A 16,283-nucleotide genomic window follows, 5' to 3' on the forward strand; every position below is an offset into this window, starting at 1 on the left:
TACAGAGGTATAAGTTTGTTGAGGAGTATTCCTGGGAAATTATATGGGAGGGTATTGATTGAGAGGGTGAAGGCATGTACAGAGCATCAGATTGGGGAAGAGCAGTGTGGTTTCAGAAGTGGTAGAGGATGTGTGGATCAGGTGTTTGCTTTGAAGAATGTGTCTGAGAAATACTTAGAAAAGCGAATGGATTTGTATGTAGCATTTATGGATCTGGAGAAGGCATATGATAGAGTTGATAGAGATACTCTGTCGAAGGTATTAAGAATATATGGTGTGGGAGGCAAGTTGTCAGAAACATTGAAAAGTTTTTATCGAGGATGTAAGGCATGTGTACTAGTAGGAAGAGAGGAAAGTGATTGGTTCTCAGTGAATGTAGGTTTGCAGCATGGGTGTGTGATGTCTCCATGGTTGTTTAATTTGTTTATGGATGGGGTTGTTAGGGAGGTGAATGCACCCTCTCCCCCTGCACATACGCGAGGTAGCGCTAGGAAAGTACAGCAAAGGCCACATTCATTCACATTCAGTCCCTAGCTGTCATGTGTAATGCACCGAAACCACAGCTCCCTTTCCACATCCAGGCCCCACAAAATTTTTCATGGTTTAACCCAGACACTTGACATGCTCTGGTCCAATCCATTGACAGAACATTGACCCCGGTATACCACATCATTCCAATTCACTCTATTCTTTGCACTCCTTTCACACTCCTGTATGTTCAGGCCCTGATCGCGCAAAATCTTTTTCACTCCATCCTTCCACATCCAATTTAGTCTCCCACTTCTCGTTCCATCCATCCTCTGACACACATATCCTCTTTGTCAATCTTTCCTCACGTATTCTCTCCATGTGACCAAACCATTTCAAAACACCCTCTTCTGCTCTCTCAACCACACTCTTCTTATTACCACACATCTCTCTATTATTACTTACTTGATCAAACCACCTAACACCACATGTCCTCAAACATCTCATTTCCAACACATCCACCTTCCTCAGCACAACCCAAGCTCTCTCATCCACAACAGACTGCATACTTGCCCCTCTTTCCAAAACTCTTGCATTCACCTCCCTAACAACCCTATCCATAAACAAATTAAACAACCATGGAGACATCATGCACCTCTGCCACAAACCGACATTCACTGAGAACCAATCACTTTCCTCTCTTCCTACTCGTACACATGCTGTACATCCTTGATAAAAATGTTTCACTGCTTCTAACAACTTACCTCCCATACCATATATTCTTAATACCTTCCACAGAGCGTCTCTATCAGCTCTATCATATGCCTTCTCCAGATCCGTAAATGCTACATACAGATCCATCTGTTTTTCTAAGTATTTCTCACATTTATTCTTCAAAGCAAACACCTGATCCACACATCCTCTACCACTTCTGAAACTACACTGCTCTTCCCCTATCTGATGCTCTGTACGTCCCTTCAACCTCTCAATCAATCCCCTCCCATATAATTTCCCAGGAATACTAAACAAACTTATACCTCTGTAATTTGAACACTCAGCTTTGTCCCCTCTGCCTTTGTACAATGGTACTATGCATGCACTCTGCCAACCCTCAGGCACTTCACCATGAACCATACATACATTGAATATCCTTACCAACCAGTCAACAACACAGTCATCCCCTTTTTTAATAAATTCCACTGCAATACCATCCAAACCTTCCACCTTGCTGGCTTTCATCTTTTGCAAAGCTTTCACTACTTCTTCTCTGTTTACCAAACTATTCTCCCTAACCCTCTCATTTCACGCACCACCTCAACCAAAATACTCTCTATCTTTTTCTTCTCTCTAAAATTTAATTATACTCTCTGACCCCAACTCTCATTTGCCCTCTTTTTCAACCTTTGCACCTTTCGCTTGAACCCCTGCCACTTTCTTTTATACATCTCCCAGTTATTTGTACTCCTTCCTTGCAAGTATCATCCAAACACCTCTCTTTTCTCTTTCACAAACAACCCTACTTCTTCATCCCACCACTCACCACCCTTTCTAATCTCCCCACCTCCCACATTTCTCATGCCACATGCATCTTTTGTTCAAGCCATCTCTGCTTCTGTAAATACATCCCATTCCTCACCTACTCCCCTTACGTCATTTCTTCTCACCTTTTGCCATTCTACTCTCAATCTCTCTTGCTACTTCCTCACACAATTGTCCTTTCCAAGCTCACTTACTCTCACCAGTCTCTTCTCCCCAACATTCTCTCTTCTTTTTTGAAAGCCTTTACAGAACTTCACCTTTGCCTCAACATGATAGTGATTAGACATCCCTCCAGCTGCCCCTTTCAGCACATTAACATCCAAAAGTCTCTCTTTTACATGCCTGTCAGTTAACACGTAATCCTATAATGCCCTTTGACCATCTCTCTTACTCACATATGTATCATTATGTATATCTCTTTTTAAACCAGGTATTCCCAATCACTAGTCCTTTTTCAGCACACAAATCCATTAGCTCTTCACCGTTTCCACTTACAACACTGAGAACCCCGTGTACATCAATTATATCCTCAACAGCCACATTACTCACCTTCACATATAAATCACCCATCACTATAACCCGGTCTCGTTCATCAAAGCTGCTAGCAAACACATTCTCTCTCTCTGCTGCTTCCAAAACACTTGCCTCTCATGATCTTTTTTCCCATGACCAGGTGCATAGGTACCAATAGTCACCCATCTCTCTCGATCCACTTTCACTTTTACCCACATCAATCTAGAATTTACTTTCTTACACTCTACCACACACTCCCACAACTCCTGGTTCAGGTGTAGTGCTACTCCCTCCTTATGTCTTGCCTTGTCACCAACCTCTGACTTTACTCCTGAGAGTTTCCCAAACCACTTCTCCCCCTTACTCTTGAGCTTCATTTCACTCAGAACCAGAACATCCAGGTTTCTTTCCTCAAACATACTACCTTTCTTCTCATCTTGGTTACATCCACACACATTCAGACACCCCAGCCTGAGCCTTAGAGGAGAATGAGCACTCCCTGCTTGACTCTTACTCCTGTTTCCCTTTTTAGAAATTTGAAGGAGGGAGGGTGGTTTCCAGCCCCCTGCTCCACCCCCTTTAGTCGTCTTCTACAACACGTGGGGGAATACATGGGAAGTATTCTTTCTCCCCTGCTTTCAGAATTATTTGATACCTATTCTTTAAGAATTAGTATTTTTATGATGCTATTGATAGACATCCTGATAAAAAGCATTCATAAGAAAGTTGCAGAGTTGGCAAGATAGATGGTATAATGATAATAATCTTACTGAAAAGATTAGTGGACCCCTTGACGGTAAATAATGAGGTGGGTTGATAAAGGAAAAGGGACGTGCAGATCAGATTTATTCATCCAGACTATTGATAGAAATATTAATAGACAAAAAGAAAGTATATGCAACATTTATGGATGTGAAAAAGACTTATAATCAAGTGAAGAAGGGAGCAACTTGGAAATTCTTACTCTGTTTAATATGAAAGAAAGATTTGTGAAAGGTGTTGTAGTGGAAGTACACCAGGATCTTGTTAGGGCTCAGGATACATTCCAGGAGATGGGATCACTATTCCTGAAGAAGGAACCACTATTCTTGGAGAAGGGATCTTTATTCCTGGAGAAAAGATCAGTATTCCTGGAGAAGGGATCACTATTCCTGGAGAAGGCATCACTATCTTTGGGGAAGGGATCACTATTCCTGGAAAAGGGATCACCATTCCTGGTGAAGGGATCATTGTTCCAGAAAAAGGGGTCATTATTCTTAGAGAAGATATCACTATTCCTGGAGAAGGTATCACTATTTCAGGAGAAGATATCACTATTCCAGGAGAAGGGATCACTATTCCTTGAGAAGGGATCCCTGTTACTGGAGAAGAGCTCACTGTTCTAGGAGAAGGGATTAGTCTTCCAGAAGTGATCATTATTACTGGAGAAAGAATCACTATTCCTGATGAAGTGATTTTTATTACTGGAGAGGGAATCACTATTACAGGAGAAGGGATCACTATTACTAGAGAAGAGATAACTATTCCAGAAGGGATCAATATTCCTGGAGAAGAGATCACTATTCCAGGAAATGGAATCAAAATTCCAGGAGAAGGGATCAATATTTCAGGAGAAAGAACCAATATTCTAGGAGAATGGATCATTATTCCAGGAGAAGGGATCCCAGTTATTGGAAAAGAGATCAGTATACCAGAAGTGGTCACTGTTACTGGAGAAGGTTTCACTTTTTCTGATGAAGTGATCACTATTACTGGAGAATGTATCGCTATTCCTAATGAAGTGATCACTATTATTAGAGAAGGGGTCACTATTTCAGGAGAAGGGGTTAGTATTCCTGGAGAAGGGATTACTAGTACTAGAGAAGGGTATTCCAGGAGAAGGGATCACTGTTCCTGGAGAAGGCATCACAATACTTGTAAAAGGGGTCACTGTTCATTGGGAAGTGGTCACTATTCCTGGAGAAGGCATCACTATTCTTAGAAAAGGGATACTGTTCATGGAAAAGGGATCACTATTCCAGGAGAAGGGATCAATATTCCAGGGGAAGGGATCACAATTCTAAGAAAGCATCATTATTCGTGGAGAAAGGGTTATTATTACTGGAGAAGGGATCACTACTCAAGGAGAGGCAATCAAATTTCCTGTAGAAGAGATCACTATTCCTGGAGAAAAGATCACTGTTTATACAGAAAGGATCACTGTTACTGGAGAAGAAATCATTATCTAAGAAGAGATCAATATTCCAGGAGAAGAGGTCATTATTCCTGGAGAAGGGATCATTATTCCTGAAGAAATCATTATTCATGGATAAGGAATCACTATTCCAAAAGAAGGTATCACTATTCTTGGATAAGTGATTGGTATTTTAGACTGAAAGACAGACATAATGGTTTATTACACTGGTCAACAAAATTTTTAACTTTTTTGTCCCACAAACTGAAATAGGTGGACTTTATAGTACTTTTTATGCTGAATTAGAGTCTATTTTGGAATTTTTCTGTCAAGAATGGTTTTCAAGTGATAGAGCAATTAAATTTTACACTAAGTGTATATTACTCTTTCATAGATAAGGCTAGTAATACACTTAATAAACTTACCTCTAAAATGTAGAAGTGTATGATTTTTGGCTATATTTGGTCTTGGGAACATACCTCTTTAGTGTCCTGCAGTAATTTGCCAACATAGAGGGGCTCCACTTTCCTTGGTACCACTTTTTCCACGTCCAAAATTTCCATGTGAAATCTTTCACCGTGCTCATCACTGACTGCCCCGAGATTTTCCAAGAAAAAGTCTGAGTGTGAGTCCAGAAAGTGAATTTTTAGACTCGTAGTGCTCCCCAGAGCTTTATATGAAGTCAGTAGAGCTCTTACAACAGCATAGTAGTTTTCTAATCTGTGATTCCTTAACAAATTGTTGTAAACTCTCTTAAATGACAGCCATGCAGGTTTTTCAACTTCATTTAGCTCTTCATCAAACTTTTCATCTTGAAGTAGTTCCTTGATCTATGGTCCTACAAAAATACCCTCTTTGATTTTTGTATCACTGATTCTGGGGAATTTATTTCCCAAATATGTGAATCCATGGCCATTTTTATCCATACCTTTGACAAAGTGCTTCATCAACCCAAGCTTAATGTGCAAAGGAGGCAGATAAACTTTTTCAGGATCAACAAGAGGAGGATTGATGGCATTCTTCTTCAATGGAGTCAGTTCTTCATCTTCACCTCCACAAGATAGTGATCAGACATCCCACCAGTTGCCCCTTTCAGCATATTAACATCCAAAAGTCTCTCTGTTACATGCCTATCAATTAACATGTGATCTAATAATGCCCTTTGACCATCTCTCCTACTCACATACACATATTTATGTATATCTCTTTTTAAAGCTGGCATGCATAGTTACCAGTCTTTTTTCAGCAGACAAGTCCACAGGCTCTTCACCATTTCCATTCACAGTGCTGAAATCCCTTGTTATGTTTATTTATTTATTATACTTTGTTGCTGTCTCCCGTGTTAGCGAGGTAGCGTAAGGAAACAGATGAAAGAATGGCCCAACCCACCCACATACACATGAATATACATACACGTCCACACACGCTTATATACATACCTATACATCTCAACGTATACATATGTATACACACACAGACATATACATATACACACATGTACATAATTCATACTGTCTGCCCTTATTCATTCCTGTCGCCACCCAGCCACACCTGAGGTAACACTAGGAAAAGACAGCAAAGGCCACATTCGTTCACACCCAGTCTCTAGCTGTCATGTATAATGCACCGAAACCACAGCTCCCTTTCCACATCCAGGCCCCACTAAACTTTCCATGGTTTACCCCAGATGCTCCACATGCTCTGGTTCAGTCCATTGACAGCACATCGACCCCGGTACACCAATTATACCCTCATCTGACGCATTACTCACCTTTGCATTTAAATCACCCATCACTAATACCTGGTCTCATGCACCAAAACTGCAAACTCATTCACTCAGCTGCTCCCAAAGCATTTGCCTCTCAAGATCTTTCTTCTCATGACTAGATATATGAGCACCAATAATCACCCATCTCTCTCCATCCACTTTCAGTTTTATCCACATCAGTGTAGAATTTACTTTCTTACATTCTATTTTACACTCCCACATCTTCTGCTTCAGGAGTAGTGCTACATCCTTCGCTCTTGGCCTCTCACAAACCCCTGACTTTCTCCCAAGACATTTCTAAACCATTCTTTCCTTTTACCCTTGAGCTTCTTTCACTCAGAGCCAGAACATCGAGGTTTCTTTCCTCAAACATATTACCTGTCTCTCCTTTGCTCTTATCTTGGTTCCATCCATACACATTCAGACACCCCAGTCTGAGCCTTTGAGGAGGATGAGCACTCCTGCTTGAAGCCCTCTATCTCCTCTTTTAGAAATTGAAATACAAGTAGAGTAGGGTTTCCAGCCCCCTCCCACCCCCTTTAGTCACTCTCTATGACATGCATTAATGGGAAGGACTTGATTAGGACCTCTCCTGCCCATGCCATCTTGGCTAACATAGAAAATTAATACAACATTCTCTTCCCTAACAACATCTGGAGAGAACATCCTCTACTCTTAACATCAAAGATAGTGTCCATATAACTTCCAGCCACAGAGGATGGAGAAGTAAGAATAGAGACTATATTTTGAAAGCATGAAAAGTCATTAAAGGATTTAATTCCATCTCTAACCTTTAGTTGTCTTTCTTCAATGCTGTCATAAATAGCTGGAATCATCTAACCTGCTACCAATGAATGTGGTGTAGGGAAGACTATTCTTCATGGTTTTTCACCATCAGAATTATGTTTTTCTAATGTAATTTAGAGTATGGTACCATTTTGTATATCATAAATGTTTAAAGGGAACCACATGATTTATTTTCAGTGTCATTTAGCATATCTACAACTTTTAATTCCTTTACAGTATGGCTGATATGGAGAACTTAAAAGAAAACCAAATGCCAAATTTGGATTGGGTAAAAGTGCCTGCAGGGAGCACTGTTCCATTTTCCTTTCAAGGCCGTGGGAAACAACGTCATCGTGACACCCATGAGTTGAAAGTTCACCAGTTGTTAGTTCAGATAGATGGATGGCAGCCAGTGGGACCAATTACAGTGGACAAAGTTGGTGTATTCTTCAGATTATCTTCCTCACAGCCTTCAGCTACATTAGTGCATGTGAGTGCTGCTGAAAACCACTTGATATCTACTAATTGTGTATTTATCTCACCAGGGTCAGTTCATCCTGTGAACCATGAAAGATATTTTTGGACCTCCACAAGTTAGAAACCTCATAACCTGCTACTTTCTGGCGAGGTAAATGCCTCACATCCTTCTTAGACAACCTATTAGGCAGTGATAGCCTTAACTTGGCCTGACTGTGCCTTCCAACCCATCAATAACCTCTTCTCAGTGGCATCATTGTTCCTTGACCATCAATACCAACCTGCCTAATTACTACTTAGACCACTGACACAGTTGAACATATTCATTCCAGCTGCATTTTGCTGGCTTATTCCATCTTAGTATGGATAAGTATCCTTGTTTGACTTAGATGGGTCATTGTGTATCATGTGATTGACTTTTTATATAACTTTTATAGGTTGTGTGGTAGTCTTGAATGCTACTGAGCAATATTTATTTATATCCAGTATGCACAAATGAGATGAAGTACATTCATTTAACTGTATGGCCAGCTCCTACATAATACACAGCATATATATTTGCTGCATTTAGATAATGTAAACATCTTTGATCCGTGTGCTTCCCCTTTAGTGTGTGTGTATACTTTCTTTTCCCCCTTTCCTTTTGATATTGTTTTTTGGTTCTAGGTTGGTTTTCTTTTCCATGGAGGCTTTCAGTGTATGGACTTCCACAATGGGAATGCATAGAAGTCAGTATCAAAACAGTATTGCTCCAGAGTGTGGTGACACTATTGTAAACCTTATGATTGTGTCTCCTGGGATTAGGCCTCTGTCAGTCAAGAGGCTACCTTAGCTCATTTCTTTGGGAAGTGAGTTTTGTCTTTAAAAAGACCGTATTTTTTCATAGGTTTAGATTTTGATTGCAAATTGTGGACAATAATCCATGTCACCAAATCATGTAAGGTGAGTCAGTCACTTTAGCCCATGTTTGTGGCAGTACCACACCTTGATCATTGCTGTGCCATAAAGTATTATTGGACCAGGGCCATCCTAAAGGTGGGAATCAGTAACCTCTTTCAGGGCCAGGTTTTTTATGAAAAGAAATCATGTATATTCATATAGAAGACTGTTCTCCTGTTCATCTTTAGGTTGAGATTTTATAGCCTTTCTCTACATGGGAGTGCATATTCTCTACATGGGAGTTCATAGGGGAGGAAGAGAGCAAATGTTCCATGATGAGATTATATGTGCTTATGATCTTATACGTAGCAGAAACAAAAAACAGAACAAGAGGAGTGAACCTAACCTCCACTCCTTTTGGCTTAACCATCTGCAGGGAAAAAGCTGAGAATTACTGTTGTTATAGTTGCTCCAGGACCTTTTTCTTGAAGGGCTCTTAGTTTTACTCCAAGTACCCTTTCTCCAAGAGCTCCTGCAGCACCAAGGCTACCCAATTCCAGGTGCAGAATATCAGTGAACTTCTTTAGAGTGAGAAGTTCATTTACTAGTCTTTACTTCCAGTGACACAGCCAAGCAAAGTGACTTTTCTCATTTAGTGTAACCCAAAGTAGATGGAGTCTGGTAACAGTAAAACTGTAAAAGATCTCCTTATAACACAGGGAAGATATAGTGCCATAGAAACTTTATAGGAATGTGTGAATGGAGAAGGTGCTCTTTTATAAATAGTGGTGGGTTTCATTATGGGTGACAATGTAGGGGTAAACCAAAAAAATGCAAATTTCTAAAAAAGTAACTTTTACTTTTTTCTTCTTAAAACAAGCCAAACTTGCTGAAAGAGTGTGTAGAATCATTTGACAAGCTGCTTGGAATATTTATAAACAAAATTTACAAGAGAGTGTAGTGCCAAGGGGTGGAAAGGAACGAATGTTGTGCATATCTTTAATGAGGAAGATTTAAAAAATTTTATTTATGAGGTTTGGTCAGGTAAAGATAAAAAAGAAATGGCTGATGATTTACAAAAGGAGGCCAAGCAGAATAAATGAGAGAATGAGCTTCATTTTAGACAACAGAGATGGATGGGAATGTTGTGTTCCTTGACCGTCATAATGTATTCTACCTTGTACTGTGTTGGGTAAAACTGAAAGTTGATGGAGAGAGATGGGTGATTATTGGTGCATATGCACCTGGGCATGAGAAGAAAGATCGTGAGAGGCAAGTGTTTTGGGAGCAGCTGAATGAGTGTGTTAGTGGTTTTGATGCACGAGACCGGGTTATAGTGATGGGTGATTTGAATGCAAAGGTGAGTAATGTGGCAGTTGAGGGAATAATTGGTATACATGGGGTGTTCAGTGTTGTAAATGGAAATGGTGAAGAGCTTGTAGATTTATGTGCTGAAAAAGGACTGGTGATTGGGAATACCTGGTTTAAAAAGCGAGATATACATAAGTATACGTATGTAAGTAGGAGAGATGGCCAGAGAGCGTTATTGGATTACGTGTTAATTGACAGGCGCGCGAAAGAGAGACTTTTGGATGTTAATGTGCTGAGAGGTACAACTGGAGGGATGTCTGATCATTATCTTGTGGAGGCTAAGGTGAAGATTTGTATGGGTTTTCAGAAAAGAAGAGTGAATGTTGGGGTGAAGAGAGTGGTGAGAGTAAGTGAGCTTGGGAAGGAGACTTGTGTGAGGAAGTACCAGGAGAGACTGAGTACAGAATGGAAAACGGTGAGAACAATGGAAGTAAGGGGAGTGGGGGAGGAATGGGATGTATTTAGGGAATCAGTGATGGATTGCACAAAAGATGCTTGTGGCATGAGAAGAGTGGGAGGTGGGTTGATTAGAAAGGGTAGTGTGTTGTGGGATGAAGAAGTAAGATTATTAGTGAAAGAGAAGAGAGAGGCATTTGGACGATTTTTGCAGGGAAAAAATGCAATTGCGTGGGAGATGTATAAAAGAAAGAGACAGGAGGTCAGGAGAAAGGTGCAAGAGGTGAAAAAGAGGGCAAATGAGAGTTGGGGTGAGAGTGTATCATTAAATTTGAGGGAGAATTAAAAGATGTTCTGGAAGGAGGTAAATAAAGTGCGTAAGACAAGGGAGCAAATGGGAACTTCAGTGAAGGGCGCAAATGGGGAGGTGATAACAAGTAGTGGTGATGTGAGAAGGAGATGGAGTGAGTATTTTGAAGGTTTGATGATAGAGTGGCAGATATAGGGTGTTTTGGTCGAGGTGGTGTGCAAAGTGAGAGGGTTAGGGAAAATTATTTGGTAAACAGAGAAGAGGTAGTAAAAGCTTTGCGGAAGATGAAAGCCGGCAAGGCAGCAGGTTTGGATGGTATTGCAGTGGAATTTATTAAAAAAGGGGGTGACTGTATTATTGACTGGTTGGTAAGGTTATTTAATGTATGTATGACTCGTGGTGAGGTGCCTGAAGATTGGCGGAATGCGTGCATAGTGCCATTGTACAAAGGCAAAGGGGATAAGAGTGAGTGCTCAAATTACAGAGGTATAAGTTTGTTGAGTATTCCTGGTAAATTATATGGGAGAGTATTGATTGAGAGGGTGAAGGCATGTACAGAGCATCAGATTGGGGAAGAGCAGTGTGGTTTCAGAAGTGGTAGAGGATGTGTGGATCAGGTGTTTGCTTTGAAGAATGTATGTGAGAAATACTTGGAAAAGCAAATGGATTTGTATGTAGCATTTATGGATCTGGAGAAGGCATATGATAGAGTTGATAGAGATGCTCTGTGGAAGGTATTAAGAATATATGGTGTGGGAGGCAAGTTGTTAGAAGCATTGAAAAGTTTTTATCGAGGATGTAAGGCATGTGTACGTGTAGGAAGAGAGGAAAGTGATTGGTTCTCAGTGAATGTAGGTTTGCGGCAGGGGTGTGTGATGTCTCCATGGTTGTTTAATTTGTTTATGGATGGGGTTGTTAGGGAGGTAGATGCAAGAGTTTTGGAAAGAGGGGCAAGTATGAAGTCTGTTGGGGATGAGAGAGCTTGGGAAGTGAGTCAGTTGTTGTTCGCTGATGATACAGCGCTGGTGGCTGATTCATGTGAGAAACTGCAGAAGCTGGTGACTGAGTTTGGTAAAGTGTGTGAAAGAAGAAAGTTAAGAGTAAATGTGAATAAGAGCAAGGTTATTAGGTACAGTAGGGTTGAGGGTCAAGTCAATTGGGAGGTAAGTTTGAATGGAGAAAAACTGGAGGAAGTAAAGTGTTTTAGATATCTGGGAGTGGATCTGGCAGCGGATGGAACCATGGAAGCGGAAGAGGATCATAGGGTGGGGGAGGGGGCGAAAATCCTGGGAGCCTTGAAGAATGTGTGGAAGTCGAGAACATTATCTCGGAAATCAAAAATGGGTATGTTTGAAGGAATAGTGGTTCCAACAATGTTGTATGGTTGCGATGCGTGGGCTATGAATAGAGTTGTGCGCAGGAGGATGGATGTGCTGGAAATGAGATGTTTGAGGACAATGTGTGGTGTGAGGTGGTTTGATCGAGTAAGTAACGTAAGGGTAAGAGAGATGTGTGGAAATAAAAAGAGCGTGGTTGAGAGAGCAGAAGAGGGTGTTTTGAAATGGTTTGGGCACATGGAGAGAATGAGTGAGGAAAGATTGACCAAGAGGATATATGTGTCGGAGGTGGAGGGAACAAGGAGAAGTGGGAGACCAAATTGGAGGTGGAAAGATGGAGTGAAAAAGATTTTGTGTGATTGGGGCCTGAACATGCAGGAGGGTGAAAGGAGGGCAAGGAATAGAGTGAATTGGATCGATGTGGTATACCGGGGTTGACGTGCTGTCAGTGGATTGAATCAGGGCATGTGAAGCGTCTGGGGTAAACCATGGAAAGCTGTGTAGGTATGTATATTTGCGTGTGTGGACGTATGTATATACATGTGTATGGGGGTGGGTTAGGCCATTTCTTTCGTCTGTTTCCTTGCGCTACCTCGCAAACATGGGAGACAGCGACAAAGCAAAAAAAAAAAAAGAAAAAAAAAACTGTGTTGGAGATGGTTTCTCAGTTAGGCATAATGTAAGACTCCTTTGTTGGATAGAAAATTGTCTAAGTGGAGGAGGACATCAGAAGAGTCTTCTTTAAATGGGGTAGGTTCACTAGTAGCATACTAGGCTTAGTGTTTGGACAGCTGCTGTTCATGGTCATTGTAAATAATTTGCAAGAAGTGGTGGACCCATACCATATGATCAAAGATGATTCCAAGGCCATGAGAGAAGAATATTCAGGATTGTCATGAGAGAGTAATGTTGAGGATTGTCATGAGAGAGGAATGTTGAGACTTATCATTATAAAGAATGTTTAGGACTATCATAAGAGGAGAATGTTGAGGATTATTATTGAGAGAGGAGTTTTAAGGATTATCATTTGAGAAGAATGTTTAGGATTATCATGAGCACGATGATGATTATCATGAGAGAAGAGCATTGAGGATTATTATTTTAGAGGGGAGCATTAAGGATTATCATAGAGGAGCATTGAGGATTATCATAGAGGAGCATTGAGGATTATCATTACCCTGAGAAAGGAATGTTGAGGATTATCATGACTAACTGCATCCTTTAAGGTCAGACTTTACCTTCTCTTGTGCTTAGCTACACCCACTTTGCTTTACTTTATGATTCATGTGATTCTAGTGATGTTTTGGTTCCAAGCACACTTATGGTGTTTGCAAAACACCATGTTCACCCCCTTATCCATTTTCAAAGAAAATATCACATTTACATTTTATTACCTTGTTATCTCTCCTTTGGCTTTGATAACCATATGCAAACGACTGTATATAGAATTTGCAAAGTTTCTGAATTATTCTTGGCTGATGTTTTTGGTTCCTTAGGGTCTTGAATCTCCTGAATTAGGTGAGGCACTGAAGAGGTGTTGCAGGGTGCAGCCACTTGATCATGCAGTCTGAGCACCTAGTGTTTCCAGAAATCTCATGTTCATCAACATTTCTTTGGTTCTAGGCAAGAGTTTTGGCTTTTCCTGCTTAGAAAAATAAAAGTAAGAGTCAACCATCCTGAAGCACAGGTGGAAGAAATACAGCACCTAGAAATGAAAGTCTCAAAATAAAGTGGCAGTCTGGAAGAGTAAAGAACATTGTTCCCTCAAGATAGCCTTAGGCATACTGAGGCAGATTACTGGTGCTCACACTGTTAGAAATATTAGTGCCATTGACCAGATGTATGATGATTTCATCCTGAGGGTGTCATTTGCTTGTACCAACAGTAAACCTTAGTCATGTATTGCCTTTGCAAATATTTGGAGGTGGAAAGTGTTTTTTGTGAACAGTGTATGATGGTAATTTTAGTGCCCCCAAGAGTAAAGGGAAAAGGTAAACTAATGAACTGGCTTTAGGGTTGTAAAATTTCATAGCAGTCTTAGGTTTATATGCAGTATATGATACACTGGTTGTAATGAAAAGCAGAATTGTTTAAGTTTTGTACTTATCATGCTGCGAGAAGAAGCCCCAAGGAATGAAAAGCACTTTGGGGATCTAAGCTGTTGCCTGTGAACATAGCTTATGATTTGACAAGTATGTTGTCTTGGTGATGTTATGAGTTGAACAGTTATCAGTGCAAAGTCTAATTGTATATCAGTGAATAGGTGGCTTATGCATTGAAGGAGTTTTCATAATACTGTTATGTTTTTAATTCCCAAGGCACAATAACATAAATACATTAAAAGGCCATATACAAATGTTAGAAAAGCTACTTGCCGGTTGGGAAAGCTCAAGATATGGGCCCTATGAAAGGAGAACTCTCTCTCCTACAACCTGCCAACCTTCCTGTCCCACAGGGCCCCTACAGCACTCAAAAGGCTGGCCTCATCAATCAGGCAGGACCGCAGGTCATGAATTGTAGTGATGCTGTGTGTATTTCTATGAGGGAAGAGCTCAGGGCAGTTGAGCAGTTAGTGTTCAGTGTTTTCTTTGTGATGGTTGTGTCATTGGCATGAAGGGATTAGAGATATGTCCCATTAGTGTTTTGTAGTGTCATAGGGTGTAGGGATGGGTGAAGTTCAGAGTATAAACAAGAAAGTGTAACTCCCCAAATTTTGATGTTATGTGGCTTTAGGTCTGTCTCCCAACTACCTCACTTTTCCTGTTTCACCAATTGCTCTTCTAATTCTGCAAATATTATATATTTCTTCTACTATCTAGACTGTTGCTATGAGACTGTGACATCCTCTCACCTACAAGCCGAGATCCTCTACTTTGGGGATTTCAACATTCACTATAGGGAATGATTGAATTCCTTTCCTATAGATGGTGGAGGGATTGAAGCTCTCATGTTCTTCATTCTCAATGATTTAGAGCAAATTATCTCCCGCCGTGCCCATATTCCTGACCACTGTGGCCACTATCCTTATATTCTGGCTCTGCTTTTTGCTTCTAGTCCATCCCATTGTAAGTACACTCTTGCCTCCAGTTGCTTCATCTGATCACACTCTTGTAAATGTAACTATTCTAAAGGGACCCTCCCCTTGTTGGCATAAACACTGGCACCTGGTAATTTCTTTTTGGACTTTTTTTGGATGAATTACTGTCTATTGCATGGTGATGCTTCTTTCTCTGCCAAATGCATAGCAGAGGTTATTCTTATGGGAATATAAGCATTTGTCCCTTCTTCTTCTAAGATAACCTCTTCATCCAGTCCATGGTTCAACCATTCCTGTTCAAAGGCTATTCATGCAAGGGATCAGGCATATTGGGCTTGGAAAAACTCTCCTTTCTCTGGCTTCCATTCAGATTTTATCACTGCCCATAATCACTGCAAACACATTATCTGGGAGGTAAAGTATTCCTTTATTCAGAGGACGTACAAGAGCCTCTCCTCATCATCCACTGAAAGGTCTTTCTCTACCTTTCCTTCATTTTCCCTTCTGACAGTACTATATCTGTCTCTACCACAGACTTATCCTCTTACTCTACCTTGGATGACTCTAACATTCCTTTATCCCCTGATGTTCCTCTTACTAATTGTATGCCCTTCCTTGTGATCTCTTTTCAGACTGTCCAAAAAGCACTTCTCTTTTTGGACTAAAGTGAATTGGAGTGATGTGGTATACCAGGGTCGATGTGCTGTCAATGGATTGAACCAGGGCATGTGAAGCGTTTGGGGTAAACCATGGAAAGTTGTGTGGAGCCTGGATGTGGAAAGGGAGCTGTGGTTTCGGTGCATTACACTTGACAGCTAGAGACTGAGTGTGAATGAATGTGGCCTTTGTTGTCTTTTCCTAGCACTACCTAGCAGGGGGTATGCTATTTTATGTGTGGTGGGGTGGCGATGGGAATGGATAAGGCAGAAAGCATGAATATGTACATGTGTATATATGTTCATATCTGTGTATGTATATGTATGTATGCATTGAAATGTATAGGTATATATATGTGCATGTGTGGGCGTTTTTGTATGTACATGTGTATGTGAGTGGGTTGGGCCATTCTTTCATCTGTTTCCTTGCGCTACCTCGCTAATGCAGGAGATGGCGATTAAGTATAATAAATGAAATAAAATTCAAATGCAAAGGTGAGTAATGTGGCAGTTGAGGGTATGATTGCTGTACATAGGGTGTTCCATGTTGTGAATGGAAATGGTGAAGTGCTT

General features: G+C 40.7%; 1 protein-coding gene across 1 annotated transcript in view; it reads left to right on the forward strand.

Annotated features, from left to right (window-relative positions):
- Window positions 1-16,283, forward strand: part of Vps13D (vacuolar protein sorting 13D) — a 772,012-nt gene that overhangs the window by 395,521 nt on the left and 360,208 nt on the right. Inside the window, exon 46 of the mRNA XM_071670877.1 lies at window positions 7,485-7,737. Within this exon, the coding sequence (XP_071526978.1) occupies window positions 7,485-7,737 (253 nt within the window). The remainder of the gene's footprint in view (window positions 1-7,484; window positions 7,738-16,283) is intronic.

Source organism: Panulirus ornatus, chromosome 16, assembly GCF_036320965.1.
Source record: "Panulirus ornatus isolate Po-2019 chromosome 16, ASM3632096v1, whole genome shotgun sequence".
NCBI lineage: Eukaryota > Metazoa > Arthropoda > Malacostraca > Decapoda > Palinuridae > Panulirus > Panulirus ornatus.